Source organism: Sciurus carolinensis, chromosome 19 (genome assembly GCF_902686445.1).
Source record: "Sciurus carolinensis chromosome 19, mSciCar1.2, whole genome shotgun sequence".
Taxonomy (NCBI): Eukaryota; Metazoa; Chordata; class Mammalia; order Rodentia; family Sciuridae; genus Sciurus; species Sciurus carolinensis.
Genome location: NC_062231.1, coordinates 27,169,795 through 27,190,237, shown reverse-complemented (window position 1 = coordinate 27,190,237; position 20,443 = coordinate 27,169,795). Strand labels below are relative to the sequence as shown.

At 51.1% G+C, this 20,443-nt stretch overlaps 1 protein-coding gene across 1 annotated transcript; it reads right to left on the bottom strand.

Annotated features, from left to right (window-relative positions):
• Positions 1-7,685: 7,685 nt before the first annotated feature.
• Positions 7,686-18,796, bottom strand: Prok2 (prokineticin 2). Its single transcript, XM_047534825.1, has 3 exons — positions 18,669-18,796; positions 15,287-15,412; positions 7,686-8,630 (listed from the first exon to the last, which is right to left on the bottom strand). Exons 1-3 carry the CDS (start codon positions 18,753-18,755, stop codon positions 8,526-8,528), a joined length of 318 nt encoding a protein of 105 aa, XP_047390781.1. The 5' UTR covers positions 18,756-18,796; the 3' UTR covers positions 7,686-8,525.
• Between the last annotated feature and the right edge of the window lie 1,647 nt (positions 18,797-20,443).

Below are 20,443 nucleotides of genomic sequence, written 5' to 3'. Positions count from 1 at the left end.
TCCCTCGGAGCGGCAAGGGAGGCAGCAGGGAGCCAGGGTGACCACTCACACCCTCGTCTCTTGTGCTGCTTCTTGGCTGCTACAGGAGTAAAAGGAAGTTAAACAAAAGCAAAACAAAACTCGATCCAAAAAAAGGGGCGGTTTCCTGCTTTTCCTCCAATTTGGACAAGACTTTTGGGCTCTAATCCGGCCCATAAAGAGCCGTCTTTCCCTCCTTCTTCATGGCCTTTTGGATGTTCTTGGGCGAAGGAGGCCTAACAGCCACCCTGAAAGGCACAGAGAGACTCTGTGGACGGAACAGGGCAGGAAGAAAAGTATCGGCACCCCTTTTAAGATTCTGGATCTGTAACCAGAGAACCAACCTCATATTTCTAGACTACTGGCTTGGAGAGAAAACTACTATTGTTTCAGGCATTAATATTTAGGAAGCCTGTTATCTGAAGCATTATGGTTTGAATACGTGATGTCACCCAAAAGTCATGTGTGAGACCATGCAAGAAGGTTCAGAGGTGAGACGATGGGGTGACGAGAGCTTTACCCTGATTGGAGTGGTAACCCCCTGATAGGGATGGGCTGGATGGGCGTGCAGGTAGGCAGGGCGTGGCTGGAGGAGGTGGTCCCTGGGGCGTGCCTGTGGGGTTATATTCTGTCCCTGGTGAGCAGAGCTCTCTCTGCTTCCTGGTGCCATGTCCAGAGCTGCTTTCCTCCTCCAGGCCCTGCCGCCATGATGTTCTGTTCCACCTCAGGCCCAGAGCAATGGAGCCGGCCGTCTGTGGACTGAGGCCCCTGAAAGCAGGAGCCACAAATGAACTTGCCCTCCTCTAAATTGTTCTTGTCAGGTCTTTTGGTCACAGCGATGAAAAGGCTGACTAAAACACAGAGGGACCAGTAACCACAAAGAAATTGAAATGACTCTCCCTCCACCCCATAGAGACACTTGATATCCTGGAACTGCATCCACACGTTTTAAACAGTTAGACATCTAATGCAGGTTTGCACCTATCAGCCTGTCCCGCCTGCTGTGAATTATCCTGCCTCTAGGAAAGCAATGAGACGGATTTGACATGACTTATTATTTATTACGAGGACGGTTCTGTCTAATTGCACTTTACAATTTCGATCAAAATATGCTTAAACTTTCTGATACCATAAATCTAACTGCAGGGATCAGGCAAAGTGCCTGAGGGAATCCAGCCATCCCATCAACAGATCGTGGCACTGACTGGAAGCCAGTGGCCGAGCCGGGCGGGCGGAAGGATACAGGTCGGAGAAGGAGGGGGCAGTTTTCATGCTGATGAGGCACCAGCTGGTTGGGGGACCTTGGTGAAGACACCAGAACCACAGAGCAAGTCAGATGCCAAGAGACGAACCCAGATAGAGTGGCAGGGGAACGGGATGGGGTGTCTTAAAGGGCCCTGGGCAGGGCGTCCCCACTCAACCCGAATGAGGGAAAAGGAAAACCAGAAATCTGGAAGGAAAATGGTCCGGGTTCCACCTTCCCCTCCTCCTGGGTTATTGCATTGCTCTCTGACTCCCTCTGCCCTCCCCTCACTCTGGAATCCATTTAAAAACACATTTCTCTAAGTGAAATGAAAGCACACCATTTTGTCTCCAAAGTTTTCTGTTCCGATTCTACCCAAATGTTCAAGCGCCAGTAAGGAGCGTGGCCATTTTGATGGAGGACGTGTGCTACGTTGACTCTTGCTGTGGGGAGAGCCAGCGGAAGGGCTGTCAGAACCTAACAAGTCAGCAGTGACCCTTAGCAGTGACCCCAAGGAGGGGAGGAACAGCAGGCGTGCAGCTCAGAGGGTTATTGTGTGCTCTTGTTCAAGAGAAAGGGAGGCAAGTGGCAGGGGAGGCCAAGTAGCTACTAGGTACCAGGGGAAGCTAAGTGGGTACTAAGTATCTGGGGGAAGCTAAGTAGGTACTAGGTATCCAGGGGAAGCTAAGTAGGTACTAGGTACCAGGGGAAGCTAAGTAGGTACCTGGGGGAAGTTAAGTGGGTATTAGGTACCAGAGGAAGCTAAGTAGATACTAGGTACCAGGGGAAGCTAAGTGGGTATTAGTACCTGGGGGAAGCTAAGTAGGTACTAGGTACTGAGGGGAAGCTAAGTAGGTACTAGATACTGAGGGGAAGCTAAGTGGGTAATAGGTACCCAGGGTAAGCTAAGTAGGTACTAGGCACTGAGGGGAAGTTAAGTAGGTACTAATACCTGGGGGAAGCTAAGTGGGTACTAGTTACCTGGAAGAAGCTAAGCAGGTACTAGGTACCAGGGGAGAGACTAAGTACCTAGTGGGAGATAAGTAGGTTCTAGGTACCTGGGGAGAGACTAAGATTGTACTAGGTACCTGGGGGAAGCTAAGTAGTTACTAAGTATCTGGGGGAAGCTAATAGGTACTAGGTATCTGGGGAAAACTAAGTAGGTACTAGGTACCCAGGGGAGACTAAGGAGGTATTAGGTATCCAATCAATCCTGTATCCAAGTAAATAAACAGCTTCAATTTACATCTGAAAGCCTGAAGTCTTGCAGTCACTTTCAATTATGCAGAGAAATCCTGCAAAAATGTTTGCTTTGCAATGTCGAGGCAAGCATGCAATAATCTTCTCTCTCAGTAACATTAAGGAGACAGGTGAATTAGAGCTGTTCCTGCCTGGTTCTGGGAGGAATGATTTGGTCATTTATAAAATCAGGGTCTAAGAGGCCAGCCTGCCACCTGAGTACTGCCTATCTGCGTGGTTTCCTAGACAGGGATCCTATTTTCCTCCAGGAAGTGCTATCTGAACCTGGAAAGAGCAATAGTTGGCTTCACGTTCTTGAAGATGCACATATGTTCTAATTTCAAAGGCTTTGAAAATTGTTTTAATGCCAAACTAATATTCTCTTATTAAACATTAGGAATTGGAATTGTTAAGTTTAAAATGCACAGGAGCATTTTAATTTCCCCCTGGCCCTCTCATTTAAGATTCTCATCTTCTCTCTGGCTTCCCGTCTGTTCCTGAGGTTTGGCCCACACGCCTCACAGTAAGCCAGGCAGGAGGAGAAGGGACGGGACCCGCCCAGGCGTTCACTGTGCAAAGTGACATGCACAGCGGAACCGTACAGTGTGTAATTCTGTGAACCCAGAGTCACGATCAGCTTGCTTTGCATATCTGTCTTGAGGAATTATGGGATACCCAGAGCTATTTCTAGGATTTGATTTGCATAATTGTTCTAACGCTTTGTGAGTAATGGTGACATGTGGCCTGACAGAGGATTGTTTAAAAATTTTGTGAGTTACTTTGTGAGTTTTGCGGAGAGGAGCTGAATGCCTTCAGGTGTGTATTTAACAACCTGTCTCTGCTGAACACAACACAGTGACACAGCCCCGGTGAGTCTTCTGCTAAGGGCGTGCTACTTGACTTCTGCTAGGGCTGTTCCCCGGAAGTTTGTTATGTAAGGTTTATCCCTCCCTTGCAAACACCTCTTGGCAAGACTAAAATCCATTTAAACATTATGAGAAAATTCACAGGCCTCAGTGACTTGCTTTTCCTGCGTGGGCAGTTGACATCTTTCAGGGTTACGCCTTGGCTTCTCCTCGGTGTGGAACACGGATGCTCTCATGATCAAAATTCGTGGGTAAGTTCAGGCCTTTCTAGCTTGAAGGCTCTGCTCGCTTGGGAGAGCAGTTCTTATTACCCTATTACTCCAGGATTCTAACAGTGAGGAGAGCTTTCTTCTGACATTTGGACACTGGCAGAACCCAGCAGTCCCCAGCCCTGCCCAGACTTGGCCTCACCCCCGAGCTAGCTGACCCCAGCAGAGACCGTCACTGGTATGGCCTCCTAGATGCAATAAAAGCTAAGACCCACCTCAGCTGGACCAACCTGAGTCTGCTCAGCTCTCACTAGACAGTCCCATCATGCAACAAATCTTGCCTCCTGCCCCTGAGTGTTCAGTTCCAACCTCCAAACCACTTCTACGCGCATGGTATGTTGGTCCTGCCCCTGTGGGGCAGCCACTGAAAAAAAAACACAAAAGCCAAATTATCCGAAGATGGCAAAACCAATTACGAAGTCTAACGAAACAGCCAACATTCAGAAGGACTCATTCCACTGGCTGAAGAGGGTCGAGATGGGAGTGCGTTACCCAAGAGTGCTTCTCCGTCCCTCCTGGTCAGGGCCACGCTTCAGGTTATCCAGGGACCCAGGCTGGGGGCTCAGTTCTGCCACCTTCCCCAGCTCCGTCACTCTCTGGGCCCAAAGACGGATGCACGGCGTGTCTCTGCATTGGAGAGGAAGTGGGTGCCTCTTCTTGTAAGTAGGTGAGGAACTGAAGCCACACAGACACGCCCGGCAGCTGCCTCTGGCTGGCTAGGTGGGCGGCCACTTGCCCAGCTAAATCAAGTGAGCAGGAGGGTTGGGTGGGAAGTGAGGGGCGGAAAAACGAACTGTGTAAGAGTGAGTTCCCCCGCTCCTAACCACGTGCAAGAAGATCAACAGGTCATGGGCACTGACAGCACGGGACTCATGGTCTCACCCTGCACTGGACTCCCTACGGCCAAATCAGAGCCCCGCGCTCCTCTACGCCTCCTGCGCCTCGAGAAACCGAGTGCCATCTGCTAAGGTTTATACGGGAGCCTTATCCATTCATTCCTGTGCACGTTCTGGGCCTGAAATATTTTGCTCCTGCACTCTGAACCCCAGATTTTGGGATCTCAAAAATACGAGAGCCAGTGTTCGGGGCCGGGATGTGGCGCAGCGACAGAGCGCTTGCCTGGCAGCTGCGGCCCCTGGGTTCCATCTCCCGCGCTACGGAAAGAACGATGCTTAGGGACACAGGCTGCTCAGGCGGGGCCCACGGTCACGTCTGCAGAGTCACCTCTATGAGAAGATGGGCTGACGTCACTGATAACTGGATGTGGCTGTCCTGCCCACCTGGGTGGGTGCTACTGCTTAGCCCACGGGGAACTGGGCTGGCAGGGTTGGGAGGTGGTGTGGAACGCTTAAGAGGTGGGCACTATGGGAAGAACTGGGTCATTAAGGGGGATGCTCTTGGGAAAAATTGATGTAATTCCCATAGGACTTTGGTTAGCTCTGTGGAGAGGGTTATTATGATAATGCAAGCCTGGCTCCTCCTCTGTCACTCTGCCAATGTGATCTCTCCCTCTTGCCACAATGTCATCTCACATGATGTGATACAGGGAAGGACCCCCTCCTCAGAGCTGGTGCCATGCTGCTTGGGTGCTTTTGGTCTCCAAAAATTTAAACTAAGTAAGTAAGGGGTTTTTTTTTGTTTTTTTTTTTTAAACAAAGTACCCAGCCTCGGGTATCTCATTATAGTAATGGAAAATGCACTAATACAGTTAGTGACTAGTGGGCCCTGTCAAGAAGGTACTGAGTTGATTTGCTTAATGACAACACAGAAGGGATGGAGGTGGGTGTCGAGCAGGTAGAGATGGAACAAGTTTGTCACTGAAATTATAGATGGAAATAACATCTGTATGAAAGACAGATGAGACTTCCTAACATTTTCAAAACTTTCATGTTTACAATTTTCCATAATAAAAGTTTTGTTGATTTGCTTGTTTTAAGAAAGAGCCAAATATACTCGTGCCAGGCTTAATCACATCTATAAGGAAACTCAATTTGGGAAACTTCTCAACAGTTACTCAGATCTAACTTAATAAAACACAATTTCCCCTAATTTTGCTTGTAAAGTGTTTGAGTTTCTGTAACAAAAACATTTTTCCCCCTAAATTACTCACATTTGAATCAAGAGGATGAAAATTTGGACATAAACAACATGGAAATTTGCTTGGAAGTACACTCTAAAGAGGTGAAATCATTCACATGTGACTGAGCCTTATTTTGTGGAGCCTCTGCCTTAAACTTTAAAGCCTCTGCCTTTAAACATTGAGATACAGTAAACTATGGAGTTGATCCAGGAGTGATGTTTCCTTCGCTGGGTATGCAAGCGGTGCCAAATTTTTGCCTTTCACCGCTTTGGTCACAGAACGTCTTGTTTTTAATGATTCTGCAAAGGTGTAACATTTTAAGTATTATTTGACCTTTTGAAAGTGAAATAAGAATATATCACTAAGCGATGAGGAGCAGACACGAACCAGTTTTAGATGAAACCATCTGTCCTCACCTGCAACCTCCTCCGCCACATCTGGAGACTCCGCCAGTCCTCCCAGTCAGGTGGTATCCCTGGCGTTTGGGGGCAGTGGCCAGAGACGCTGCCAGACACCCTGGACACAAGAGACCTGGCAGGTGGGAGCTGCCTGGACACTTCCTGTTGCCCTGTGGGGAGCAGGGGACAGTGGCCTCACACCCGTGGGCAGTGCTGGACGGCACGTGGAACCCCGGGGGCTCAGAGACACACTTGGTGCTCATGCCACGTGACCTGGGCCTTTGGCCACACGCCCCCACCGCACTGCCTTGCCTTTAGTCTCTGGCAACTAAGGCACACGCTAGGGACCAAGCTCTGTGCTCCTCTGGGAGGTGCTGAGCCCGCGGGACGCTTCTTTCCTAACTTGACACGCTAGCCGCACCCTCTACCCCTTCAGGGAACCAAGTTTGGGATCTGGGAAAGCAAAATGGCATAAGCGTAGCTTGTGTTGCTCTTAACTTTGGTGCAAATGGGCCTTTGACCCAGTTAAGTGTCCCCCGGGCACAGAGAAGGGTGTCTTGAATCTTGGCTGCAAGCACGCTGAGCCAGGCTGCACGCCTGCCCGTTTCTTTGCCCGTAATTCCAAGTGCCCATTTTGTTTCTCCCCAGCAAACTCGCTTAAAACAAACTTAATCAAAAACAACAGTTCCCTGAGCAAGTGTGGCAACCGGTGCGGCAAACCCAGATACATCCGTGGGCACAGTAGCCCCGGGGGTGGAACACACGCCGCGTGCGGCCCTGAGCCCTGGCCAGGTTCACAACTACAAAATGGACGGACGTTGTTGTTGTTCTTAACGGTTGGCGGGCTGGCGCGGGGGAAGTTTAGTCAGTGAAACACATTTCATATGTTGTTTATTGGTGACGTTAAGTCAATTTGCAACACTTGGGGAGTTTCTCAGGGCCACACTGCCTTGGCGTCACTGAGCAGCGGGACCCAGGGCCCGTCCTGCCCACCCACCCTGCCGGCTCCGTCACGCCTGCTCAGCCAGCACACGGCGGGGCCTCTGTCCACTCCTGGCACATGGCCTGGGCACACGGCCACCTCCCGTCCTACTCCCAAACTTCACCCATGCACACGCGGTCTATTTTTTGGTACCACCTTAAAATCCACGCAAACATCACGCACGTTCCTGGATGCAAAGCAAGAACGCGCATCACAGGAGGGAGATTTTTGCCAACTTTGGAGGTGTCCTCGCCCACTTGAGCGTGGGGCCTGTGCGGGAATCTGCGTGTAGTAAAAACCGACGACCAGGACACAAGTAAAGACAGAGTATCAAAACAAATCAAGTGATAGACAGTCCGCCATTATTCTGATACAGAATTCTCACACTGCAATATTCATACAGGGTACGCAGGACAGGATATCGGGCCATCCTTCACAAAAGAACTTTTGGTGGCAAACCAACTTTGAATCATAATAGTACTGATTTAAACCTGGTAGCTAGATAGTGTTACCGCCAGAATGAAATCAACACTTCTTTCCCAAGTGACATTTTTTTTTTTAGAACATCTCAAACGAGGGGGCTTTTTTAAAAAAAGTAAACTTCATAAAAAAGGAAAAGAATAGGTACGCTATTGGATTGGAAAAGACGACTCTAATTCAAACGGAACCCCCACAGCTAGCAATCTGGACCCAATCAGCGTGGCTTCCCGCTGATTCTTGTCCTCACCAGTCAAGGGCAGAACTGAGGTCCACCCAGAACGACGGGCTCGGGAGAGTTCCCGGGGCACTCCCTGCCTCCGCCAAGAAGAGAGTTTGCAGTGCCTGGTTCAGGGGTCCCCACTGGTCCCTGCTTAGGGGGATGGCTTAGTTCTCGCCGGGGAGTCCACCGGCAGACTACAGGTCGCAGAACTTCCACTTTAAAATGCCACCGGGGGAGACGGGAAATGGGGGACAAAGCAAGGGCTTTATAAATCTTCTGAGACGAAGAGACAAAGACCAAGTGTGTGTGTATGTGTGTGTGTGAGTTGTGTGTGCATGAGTGTGTACACACACACAACTGCACAACTGGCAGGGACAGGGCAGGGAGGGGTGGAGTAAAAAAAAAAAAAATGTTCCTGTAACAAAATACCAATTCTTATTCTCATCTTTGTGCCAGCGGGTGAGTTATTGGCACTAACAAAGCCAAACCAAACCCTAACCCAAACAGAGAAACGACAACTGGTGCCGGAATACTCTGCGCTCCACATTTCTGTCCGAAATTAAAATTCCCTTTCGACGAAAAGAAACAAAAAGTGAAGAATCGAAGATGAAATGTTGCTCGGAAGGCCGGCGCGGATTTTCTCCCTGGCACTGCCCGGCGGGCGGGATCCAGGTCAGACTCTGCAGGCGGCCCGACGCGGCTGGCGTAGAAAGCTCCAGCTCTCACGGGATCACTTTCGGGCTAAACAAATAAACCGGTTAAATGAAGTCCGCACGCAGGCCAGGCCCGGCAGGCAGGGGCAGGTGTGGTGCATTCTCCGTCCGAAAAATGGAACCTGAAAGAAAAAGGGGAGCGAGTCAGCGGAGCAGCGGCCCAGCGCGGAAGCCCCTGGCCGGCTCTCTGAAGGGCGACCGGAGAGACACTGGGCGCTTTCTACCTATGGCCCTGTTCCGTCCTTGCCATCACCTTGTGGAGTGGAAAACGCTTTAATCACGCCCACGTGACCGGTGGGCCACGGAGGCCCAGAGCCTGGCAAGCTGGCCGAGGCCACAGACCTGGATCTGGAGCTCGGCTTCCGGCCAGGCCCCAGGCCCCAGCCTCTTCACCTCTACGGTCCTCCTTTGCTTCTTGGGACAGTGACCCGCCTCTGAGGCCCCTTAAGAGGAGCCCAGTGCTGGGGGCATGGCCGCATCTGGACAACGAGCAGCGGTCAACCCACGACCAGTGAGCCATGCGTAAGTTCACAGCTTGGCAGGGGGACGCTAGGAGTCAAGACGTGAGGCGGAAAACAGGACGGAGGAAGCCGGGGAAAACGTCGAGTTCACTTTGCAGAAAGAACCAACTGGTCCTGCCTCCAGCTGGCCCAGCAGGGAAAGGTGGGTTTTGTCTCTGGAGTCACCCAGGGGCCCAGCCACCTCAGCAGTGAAGCCGGGGAGGGGCTCAGCCAGGGGTGGTGCTCTGCGGGGCAGGTGGAGGCCACTGGGTGCAGGTCACCTCCAGAGCAAGCAGGGCCGAGCCATGTCCCTCCCCAGAACTGGCCTTCCTCACCACCTGCCCATCTCACACGTGCTACACAGAAAATCTAACCCCAGGCCTGGACACGCACCACGGTCAGTGAGATGGGGCAGGAGGGAGGCCGGCTCCCTGGCGAGGACCCTCGATAGCGCGACACGGCAGAGACCTGTGTCCCGCCTGCTTCCGAAACCAGGGCTTCCTCTCGCCAAGAGGCCGCCCACACCGACTGCCAGACAGCTTAGGAATCCTCCGGGCAGCGCTTCCCGCACGGACAGGGCTGTCCTCAGAGCGGCAGGCCCTTCCAGCCTGGCTCTCGGGTCGGACGGATGGACAGGCGGGCCCACCCTGCGGGTCCGACCAAAGCCTGAGCACTCTGCGCGCCTCTCCCTGGCTCCACGCTCACGGCCTCTTACCTCCTTTTTCCTTTTTCTTCTCTTCCTCTCTCTTCTTTCCTGCCTCCCATTTCCAAAAGGGTTCTGGAAGGGTCAGGGAGACGACCGAGATCAATACACACAGAGGGAAGGACGGGAGGCAGCGGGAATGGCAGGTGTGGGCAGCCAGCCGGGGCCTCGGCGGGAGCCCCGCAGCCTCCGCCCCGGGGACACGCCACTCTCCCGGGCTCTGGCCACACCCTCTACCTGCACACTGCCCGTCACTCAGCCCAGGCTGGTGCTCAGAATGGTTCCTTCTCTGTGTGACTAGGAGGGTGTGCTGCGGGGGCATCGTCCCCACCAACGAAGCCCGGGAGGAGGCGGCACAGCTGTGCTGGCTGAGGCCATCCCAACCCTGGAACGTGGAGCTTCCTTTTCAACAAGCCGCCTACAACTCCTGCCCAGGCCAGGGCCGCCCACCAGGGGTGGTTCTGACCCAGGGCTGCCCGACAATATCCAGAGGCACCTGCTTGCCACCAGCTGCAGGGAGGCGGGTGTGTAGCTCTAAAGAGGTTGGCCAGCAATGCACCCCCATCCTGAACGGCCAGGACAGCCCCTCACAACAAAGCATGGCGAGTCCAAAGGGCAAGGGTGCCGAGGTCGAGGAGAGCCCACAGCGGCAGCCACGCCCAAAGAAGAGGTGCCACAGAGAGGGCCACAGAGCCAGCCGCCCGCCTGCTGGGAATGGAGACGCCATCCTCCTTCCCTCCCTCAAGCACGCCCACACGTCAGGGCCTGTGGCAGGTGCCGGGGACACAGCGAGGGCCTGAGTGGGCTGGATGTCCACTACACGGGATGGATGCCACGAGACCACGGCCATGCAGCAGCGCCCGGGCGCTCCGTGTCTGGATCCCCGCGCCTCCCGACACGGATCACCACGGAACCAGCGAAAAGAAGAACAGACAGGCCCACCGCCTGGCTCAGGCCACACGAGGCTCCCAGGACATCTCCCCGGACCCCAGGCCCAGGGTCTTCACTGTTTTGAGCAAAGGGCGGCTTTTGAATGCACCCGACTGCGGTCACCCGGCTGCCAAGGGGAAGTGCACCTCGTCACGGGGTCCCGTCCCCGTCCTGAGGTCGCTCTCTTCTCAACCGTCCCCTGGCTGCAGGCTCTCCAAGAGGGAGGGGGCTGTGCCCATTTATTCTATTTTTGAGCTTTACAGCCCCGGGCCTGGTAAACGAGTCACACTCAAGAAACTATCTGCTCCATGCTGACCAGCTCTGCCCCGAGTCTCCCGGGTAGACTGCAAACTCTCTTCCCCGAGGGCCAACAGATGACCATCTCAGGGCCCTGTGCCGAGGAGGCCCAGCATGATCGAAGCGGCCGGACTCCAGAGCAGAGGCCCCTCGTCTGCGCACCCGAGACCTCTGCATCCTTTTCCTTATTCAGGCCACCGAGACTGTGGGTCCTCAGTGTGATCTGCTGCTCGGGACCTTGACTGGGTGATCAGAGCAGGTGGCGCCGCAGGGCTCCTCAGGCCGGACGCTTTCCTCTTCTCATTCACGCCCCAGCCTGGCGTCCCCCGCCCACAGCCCAGGGACTTTCCCTGCTCCCCTTACATCCGTGGGCTCCTCATGACAAACAGCAAGGTGTCTGGTACACCCAGCAGGGCCCTGCCCACTGCTTGACCGGCCCTTGTGCTTCTAGACCCACAGGTCACGTGACAGAGCTAGCCGCTGTCTCGTCACCCAGGCTTGAGACAATGTTCGCGGAAGGCGCATGTTTGAGCCATTCAGTCCAAACTGGAGGGTTTGCTCTGGGATCAAAGGCTCACTCAATCCCGGGCCTCCCAGCCTGAAGTTCCAGATTCTAGAGGTTCCCGGTGCAGACCACCAAGCCTCTCCAAGAGGACAAGCCTGCAGGAAGGGGCCCCAGCCGACACTGAAATCCTGCGAGGGACACGCCACTGTGCTTCAGCAGATGCCCCCCTCTGGGGAGACCGGGTCAAGGGCGCATGAGGCCAAGGCCAAGAGAACCCGCGTCAGGCAGGGCAGGTTGGTCTGGTGAGTCTCTGCTGATCTGAGCCTGGGACCACTGTGGGGGTTCTGCCCAAGACGTCAGCGTGGATGGTGGCTCGGGACATGCACGATGGCACACGCGAGGACACTGGCGTGCTGTGCTTTCTCCTACCTGTCACTCATCTTTAAAGTTATATTAGTTATATTTTACTCCGTCTTTCAGCTCATATTCTGGGATTGCATTTATGATGTTTTGTCCATGTACCGGCCTTAAAGCTGAAACCACTAATAATTTTTTCAGTCTATGATGAATGCTTTTTAAGAAAACAAGACTCAGGTTTTTATTTTAAAAATTTCCGTCAAAAAAGGAAAATGTATAGGTCAAGTTTCAAAATGAACTTAGAAGAAAAAAAAAAAAAGAAGAAAACTGATGTTGGAACTGATTATGGAAGAAGTGGAGCTGGCCGGGGTGCAGCTCAGGGGTAGAGGACTTCCCTAGCAGGAACAAGGCCCTGGGTGGGACCCCCAGCATCGTAAATACGTAAGCAAATAAATAATTAGAAAAAGTTATTTAAGTATTTAAAGTGAAAATAATAAGCAATAAAATGTAAGTATTGATCACATTAATCCAAATGGGATATAAGATCTTACATAAACCTTGTCTTTCAAGTCCTTCCATTATTTTATGACTCAATTTTATTATAAAAAGCATAATCTAAAAAAAAAGTATGGCAATTAATTGAAATTAAAATATTGTTTTTTAAAAATGGAAGATATTTCCCGTAGACATGACTCAACTTCATTGATTGTTAAAAATATTTTTTTAAGTGAATGCCTGGTTTAAAAAGCTATTATCTGCTTAAAAGTGTGTTCTGAACCAGGTTCGTTCTTGTTGGATTTATTTTATTCTAATTTTAATTGTCAAGTGTAAAGTTAAGAAGTGTGCAATTATAAAAACAACAGCTTAGCAGTGACTGTGAACTCTATAGGTCAGCTGGCGCACTTAAATGAGAGCCCACTGGCCTTGGTGGCCACTGAGTCCTGCCTACAGCCCTGCCTCTTCCGCAGACACCTTCGCTTTAGTTGGACAGGTTTTGGTGGCTCACAGTTAAGTTGATCTGAAATGGGAAAAAGGACCTTCCGGACAGCGGCTCTATTTTCCCCCTCCACCGAGGGGCTGCTAAGCCTCAGGGTACCCCTCAATGGGATCTGATGCTCACCAGGGTTATTTTTTGCCCCGTTTTGAAGAGAGTACAGCAGAGAGATACTCTGGAAGGAGCTAGATTTTTCTTTTCTTTTCCAGAATAGGCGAATTTTATCTGTCATAAGTAACAACTCCAAAACTTACTCCTACATCATCAAAGGGACCATGAAAATGTTATTTTCAAGACGGAAAAAAAAAAGTTAAAATTGAGTTCTAGAAACACACTTCAAGTGGACAACTGAATGGGGGGAAGTTAAAGTCTGACATAAAACCGTGTCTTTTAGGATCTCTGTTATTCTATCACTGAATTTTACCATGGAAACCACAGTCTATTACTTACAGATTTCACCAGTGGACCTGGGATAAAAAATAAAACTCCGGAGGTGCGCAACAGGTTAGGAGAGGCGGGCTGTGTCCGCTCTCAGAAGTGACATCACGGCACACCTGAGCTCGACGTCACCTAGGAACCCGGGAAGCAGACTCTGGTTCTTTCTGAAACAGCTCATCAAAACCATCAGGGCACCAGCCCCCACATGGGAGGGTCAACTGGCCCCGGGAGCCCCTCGTCTCCCCGACACACAGGTTATGTCAAGGGCATGTGCTTAGCACCACCAGGACCGTGGAGGGTCAGCCTGTGCCCCTGCGTGTGGCCTGCAGCCTCGACTAGCCACTGAGCCCCGCCTGCAAGGCTCCATCCCGCATGCAGAATGTGACCAAGTAAACCAGCCCTCAGGAGGCAGTGACCGTGCAGAGACACACCACTCAGGGCAGCGTGTCCGGCACGTCGCGACCCTCGGCAAGTGGCAGCCATCGGTGTTACCAGCACAGGATCACACAGGGGTGGCACTTCCCTGCGGGGTTTCAGGTCTGGGGTGTGTGGAGTTATTCCAACACCGTGTGAACAACAGTCCTTAAAGGCGCGGGGCGAGAGTGACCTCTTTGTGGCCAACGACTCCCGGGTGCCAAAGACGACTGGCACACAGGACGTGTAATGAGAAAGCATGCCCAGGGCGGCAGGGCAGCTCCGCCTGCCCGCGAGGAGCCTGGCACTGACACAGGCAGCTCGTCCTTCATGACCTTTGCTGTCTTGAAATGTCTACGAGTGAAAGGTGCATGTCATGCCTGGAAATGACAGCACTGTCCTGCCGGGTAAGGCCACAGGCGGGCATGGCCACCATGTAACAGGAAGCGTTTCACAAGGCAGCCACCGGAAAGCCAGCCGCTACTTCAGCCTTGGGAGAGGCCCGTGCCCGGGAACCTGTCCCACCGCTCAGAGCGGACCCTCTGCCAACAAGCCACAGCTGACTTCACGGTGCACACTCCAAGAAGGTCGAACTACTGAGCGTTAGCTGGGATGGCGGAGGAGTCCCTGGAAAGAGGTCTCATTCCGTCGCAGTTTTAACCCTAACTTGTCTGTGAAAAAGTAAGGTAGAATGTGCAGTTCTTTGTGGTCTGAAGACACTCAGCATGATTGCAAATGAGAGTGTCCAAGTTCTGCCTCCATCAGGCTACCTGGCCGGGGGCTTGTCCCAATGCCCCGGGGCTGCAGATCAGTGAGGGGTGCAACCAGGAGGGGGGACTAGAGGAAGGCATTGCACCCCAGCATCCCTGGAGGGCCTTGCTGACCCCATCAATCTGAAGGGCAGGGACCCTCCAGTCCCACACGCTTCTCTGCTCCCCGTGTCTCTCTGCTTCCTGAGCAATGCAAACCTGCTGGCCCCTGAAGAGGGATGAGCCTGTGACCCCTGGGGACACCTCCTCTAAAGCCCTATGCAGACAATCCTACAATCCCATGGCCCCCTGACTCCTGTCAACAACTTTCCCAAAGTCTTATTTAGGTCACTGGGAGTGAGCTGCTACACAATCCATAAGGAAGCTGGAAATTTACAGACCAATAATCTCTAAAACTGTGGACAATGTATCCCGTAGCTACAGAGGTAAAATTCAGAACTTTTAAGATACAAGAATATTGTTATAATCCATGACGTCTGAAATAATAACAAAACCCCTGCAAAGGTTATTTACTTCTGCCTTGTCAGCAGGTCTAATCTTAAAAGTCTTTTCAAGAACTTCTATACTGTGACTTCTGCAAAGAAAAGAAGCATAGGACAGTATCATATATATTTTTTTCCTAAACCATTTCTAAGCAAATTCACACGGGGGAAATTAGTCTGATGAAGTGTTTCTAGCTCTAGGATGCGGACGGGAGAGGGCACGGTTTTTGTGAAATGCAAGGGGAGAGAAGAGGAGGCTGTTTTTCCATTGTTTTCTCCTCCGACTTCCAGTTTCAGGCACACCGTCTCCGATTCCGGTCACAAAGGCCTTTCTCAGAGTGGCTGGGCAACGTAAGAGAGCCACCGTGACGCCGACACACATACTAACCTTCCGAGTCAGCGGGTGGCAGCTGTCCCCCACCTTGCCCATGGGTGTGCAGATCCGGATGCTCTTAACCCAGATGCTTACAGCACAGCACATGCCTCCGCCACACTGGGGGTCCCTGTCGCAGGCCTGAAGTGTGAGAACAAACAGATAAACACAGAGAGCGGGAAAGACGCAGGGTAGGGGAATCTAAAATTAGCAGGGAAATGCTCTTTAAATACCCAAATGCTATGATTTTAAATAACTATATATATTTAGCTTCGTTTGCTCGCACATATCCAGAAAAAATTTTTTAAGAGTAGACTCAATAATGGCCTTCACATTGTGAACACTTTAAACAGAAGACCTTTTAAAAAACAAAATTAGCTCTCCTCTTCCCATGCTTGCTGGCTGCATTGGCTTTGAATCTGAAGAATGAGTCTACATCAGTCTTGCGCTGTACGTGGCCATTAGGAACTACATAAATCGAATCACAAGATTTTATGACGATTAACTGCAGAACACTTTGGGCCTAGTTTTGAAAAGAGATTTAAATGATCTCTAAACCTGGCATGAAGCATGCCAGACCCACAAAGGCACGGATGTAAATTTTAGACATGGTTCATTTTCCCTTTCAAACGTTGGCGTTTTGGTTCATGAGACTTGAAGTTTCTCACGCCAGTGACTTGACTATCACCATGTCCTCCTTAAAGGGAGAGATCTTACAGGCCGAGAATGGACAGGGCAAGACTCTTGCCTTGTGTGCTCCCCGTTTTTCAGGCAAGCAGCTTGCCAAGTGGAAATGAGTGGCTTAGGATGTGCCTGCGTGTGTACCACAGCCAGCCCGTCCCGGGAGATCACAGGGTTAATAAGTGCAAGGGACAAAGGCAGTGTCCACGGTAGTCACTCTCAGCACGTGCTCCCGATAGAGAAACTGAAGATAAATACAAGGAGTCAACCATGCAGGAATATCCATCCTCTGCTGAACAGAGACAATCAAGTCTGAATGCACTTTCATGAGACGGATCTGAAGAGTGATTATTATTTTTTCCTAAAACCAACAAAAAGTGGGATGCTTTGTCTGAATGGTGTAAAATAATGGGTTTTGCTTGTGATAAGGTGAAAACATCTCATGCTATACACAGAAAAGCCTACAAAGGGTATAATTTAGGCACAAAATTAAATGTACATTGATTGTAAACAACTAAAACAGTCCTTCTAAGATCTCAGGTTTGGGGCCAACTGAGACTTCTTAAAATGTAAACATATGGACATGTTCTTTAGCATTATTTTTCATTAAAAGTGACCAAATATCTGGCTTTAAAGTTTATTTACTTCCTCCTTTAGAACTTTCTATTTAAAGTGAGTATGTAGGTTAAAACCTACAATTTCCACTTTGGATGGTTTGGATTCCACGGGACAATATCCAAACATTTGTATTTGTGTCAGAAATCATGTGTACACGGCTTTCACATTCCATAAGTGAGATATCCAGTCCACAACCTTTTCCAATATGTTTTAAGAAATTTTTATGAACACATGAATCAATTTCAAAATACCTATACATATTACTAAAATAAATACTTTGGGTGGAAGTCTCAGCCAGTATTTTATTTCGACAGATGGTCCCATAGCCTGAATTCTGAAGCCCTACCCACTCTTTTTAGAGGACAATCAAAAATCTAGCCAGAATCTTTTAAACTTCAATCAATCACTCCATGCTTAACATTCTCCATACATGCAATGTATCTAGAAAAGTCACTGAGTTTTTCATTTGAATCCAGATGGTTCCTGTCAGGGAGAGAAAATGACACTTTATTGCCATGTGGCTTTAGAGAAGTTTTTAAAAACTCTTTTTTGTAACACTGAGTTAAACCACGACCACAGCAGCACATAGGACAATCATGTAGCAAGCCCTGTCCAAATTTCTGTAACAGACAACCGAGGTGAGAAAATTCCATTTTGTAACAAAAGGTTCAGTTCTTGGACAAACTTTAGGAAGAAGTGGATAAGGTTATCTATTTTTAATTAGCTATTTCCTAATGCCCTTCATCCTGAACCCATGCAGACCTATTCAAATAGTGTTATCCTGTGAATAGAACAAAAAAAAAAAAAAAAAAAAAAAAAATTCTTATACCGCAAAGGAACCTTGGACGCACAGGATTAGCAGACATTTAAAATGAGCCAGCGGGGGAAGAGGGAGGAAAAAGACTCGCAATGTTTCAATCCTCATGTATCAGAAAGACCCATAGGTACTTTTGTTCAGCCACACAGACTGGCCACTGACAAAGCTAATAACTTGTTAAAAAATACTCTAATAAATACCACAAGCTTATAATTAAATATCTTTTGGGTCTAACCAAATGCTGTCAGAGCACAAGGGCTTACAAAATGCTGTGACCTATTAACCAACCAGAGACAATAGAGCTTTATTAAGACAATGACTTCCCTTTAAGTTAAAGATTACTGTTTTTTTCAAATACATATATTTTAGTTGTATGTTAACCCATAACATGCACTTTAATATTTGAAGTCACAATGAAATAAATGAATTGCATTTAATGAAGCAAAATACACTCAGAAAAAGAGTAGAACGTCTGAAGGAGCAGCAGATAGTGGCAGTTTTGCAATGATGTTGGCAAAAGAGACTAGGCTTTTAAAAATTTTGTACTGCAAACTCATTCTTCGGCTAGCCTACAGAAAACTGCTGGGAGTTGGAGAGAACCGAACCAGTGGCTACTTCCAAAGACGCGCAGGACGCCCTCTGGAAGTTGAAACGCATCTAGTCGCCCAGCTCCATCATAAAGCACGAGAGGTGCTTCTCTAGGAGCCGCAAATGGGAAATTTTACAGGGCGAAGCTCAAGACGCTGGGGAGCGGGGGACCAACTCCAGACCCCTGGAGAAGTGCCTAGGATTGCTTTCCAAAGCACACACATGGCCCTGACCCAAGGTATTGGCAAGGGTTCTCCTGGAGGACCCATGGGGAGCAAAGTCCCTTGACGCAGGACTGGGACCTGGGGACCTGGGGTATCCCTCTTGCTCCTTTTGCAACTCCGGGAGGGGCCGTCAGTCAAAATGTAAGGTTCTTGCTGGAACTCCCAGAAAAAGTACTTGAAAAGGCTGAGAAGGAAACTTCTTTCTGCCAGACAGACAGACAGACAGACAGACCCAGCACAGGAGCAGGCTTGCGGGGCCGGGAGAGGTCGCGGGGAGCAGGTGGTGGCGAAGGTGGTGGGCGACCCTCATGGCTGCACCAGGACGCGCCCCCGAGCGCCGGAGGCAGGTGTTCCCGCTGGCTCGGGGCCACCCTGCCCGCGCGCCGCGCATCGCCTTGGGCTCCCCGTCCCGCGCCTCCCCGGGGCGAGCCCCAGCGCGCTTTCCCGGCGACAGGTGCGGGCGGCTTACCCCCGTGATGACGGCGGCGTCCCCGGCGGGGGGCGTGAGCAGCAGCAGCAACAGCAGCAGCAGCGGGACGCAGCGCGGGCTCCTCATGGCGCCCCTGGGCCGCGCGGCGGTTGGGGCGGTTGCGGCGCGGCGCGGAGCGGCGGGCGGCTCCCGCGAGCCTCCGGCGGTTATAAAGGCGAGCCCGCCGTGACTCACGCCCGCCCGGCAGCACGCGGGCACGGCGCGCCACACGCCCCGCGCGCCACGCGCCCACCCGGCGGCCCGCGCCCCGGCCGCGCACGTGCCGGCGCCCCGCGCGCCCTCGGGCGCCACGCTGGCAGCGCCCACCACACACGCCCGAGGCGCTTCTGGAGTCTCCGAGACGCTCAGTCGCTGTCCTGGTTTCCAAAGCCCCACGTGCCAGCGCCCGCAACTTGCAGATCATTTGCTGGGCAGATGTTAGCGAGCGCCTGCGATGTGCCAGGCGCCGCGGACGCGGGGGGCGCGGGCCGGGACACTCCAAGGCCCCTGAAAGTGTTCCCGCGTTCAGCAAGTGTGTTCCAGGCACCCACTGCATGCCAGGCACTGCACCGCTCTGTCCTCATGGCCGAACAACTTAACAGAAAGACATCCAACGAACGGACTGGGAACGTGCAAGGCGGGGCGGGGGCGGGGTGGGGTGAGAACAAAGGGAGCGCAAGGCACCCCCAGTCCCACACCCTGAGGACGCAGGAGTTTGTCCTTAACAGCTGTGGAGCCTCGCATCTGTGCCCAGCCCTCTCCTCCCTGATGTCGCTCACCACACTCCTTTCCCACTCCAGCATCGCGCCAGTTTCAGCCAGAACAATGCAGAACGATGCCAAGGGGAAATGAGAATGCCTGGCTTCGTGTGCCAGGCTGGGGCTCCCTAAGCCTCAGGTAGGCAGCTCGCTTGCTTTTGAATTTTCCAGGCCAGGAAAACCACTCCTCAGTCTTTCAGGATGCCATATGGCGCTATTGTGATACTTTCATTCATGCCAACAAGAATTGCAGGGTGGCTTCTAGAACTCCAGAGAGGATGAGTGACAAGTTTGCACCCCCTCTCTCACCCTAGAGCCCCACGAACCCCCGTTCACCTGGATAAAGTAGCATCTCCACACCAGACTTGCTGGCTCCCAGGTTTGGGGAAGCCAAGCTTTCCCCAGTGGCCAGGATCTCTGGCACAAGTTGTTGAAAAGCAGATGTGTCTTCCAGCCTCTTTAATAAATGCAGTAAGGAGAGTTGGGATAAAGTTAGTTTCAGACTGTGGGGCTCCCTCATGCCAAAGCATTCAGACAAAATGCAGGAAAAAAAAAAAAAAAATAGAAGATGAGGCAATTATCCGAATGTTAAACAGCTGAATATTTAGAAAACCAAATCTTTGACTGATGTTTAAAGCCTTTTTTTAACACGTTTTCACGTTTGAGAAACATCCTGAAACAGAAAACACCAAGGAATGAACCCCCCCACCCCCCCTTGTTTTTAACTTTTAAAAAACTGTTAAAATTGGATTCACAGTAAAATAAGTGGAAACAGTAGCAAGTGGCAGACTGGTGGAAAGTTTCCTTTTCCAGTCTCCATGCCAACCGGAGCATGGGAGGGCTGCCGGCTAAATGTGAAAACCAGTCAAGGAGACATTAACATTCCTGAAGCTCTTTTTATTATTTTTTTTTAATAGTGGTCTATTTCATATTTTCTACTATTGAATTAAATGCCAGGTTGGGTATTCCCTGCTTCTCCAAGCATAGAAAGTAGGCTATGTCTACATAGGAAAAACC

Bases quoted from the DNA above. Each gene is read 5' to 3' on its own strand.
- Prok2 (XM_047534825.1), bottom strand. From the start codon at position 18,755: ATGAGGAGCCCGCGCTGCGTCCCGCTGCTGCTGCTGTTGCTGCTGCTG. The intron at 15,413-18,668 runs GTAAGCCGCCCG...CTCACACTTCAG, and splicing joins ACGCCGCCGTCATCACGGGG to GCCTGCGACAGGGACCCCCA. The intron at 8,631-15,286 runs GTTAGTATGTGT...TTTTTCTTTCAG, and splicing joins GCCACCCGCTGACTCGGAAG to GTTCCATTTTTCGGACGGAG.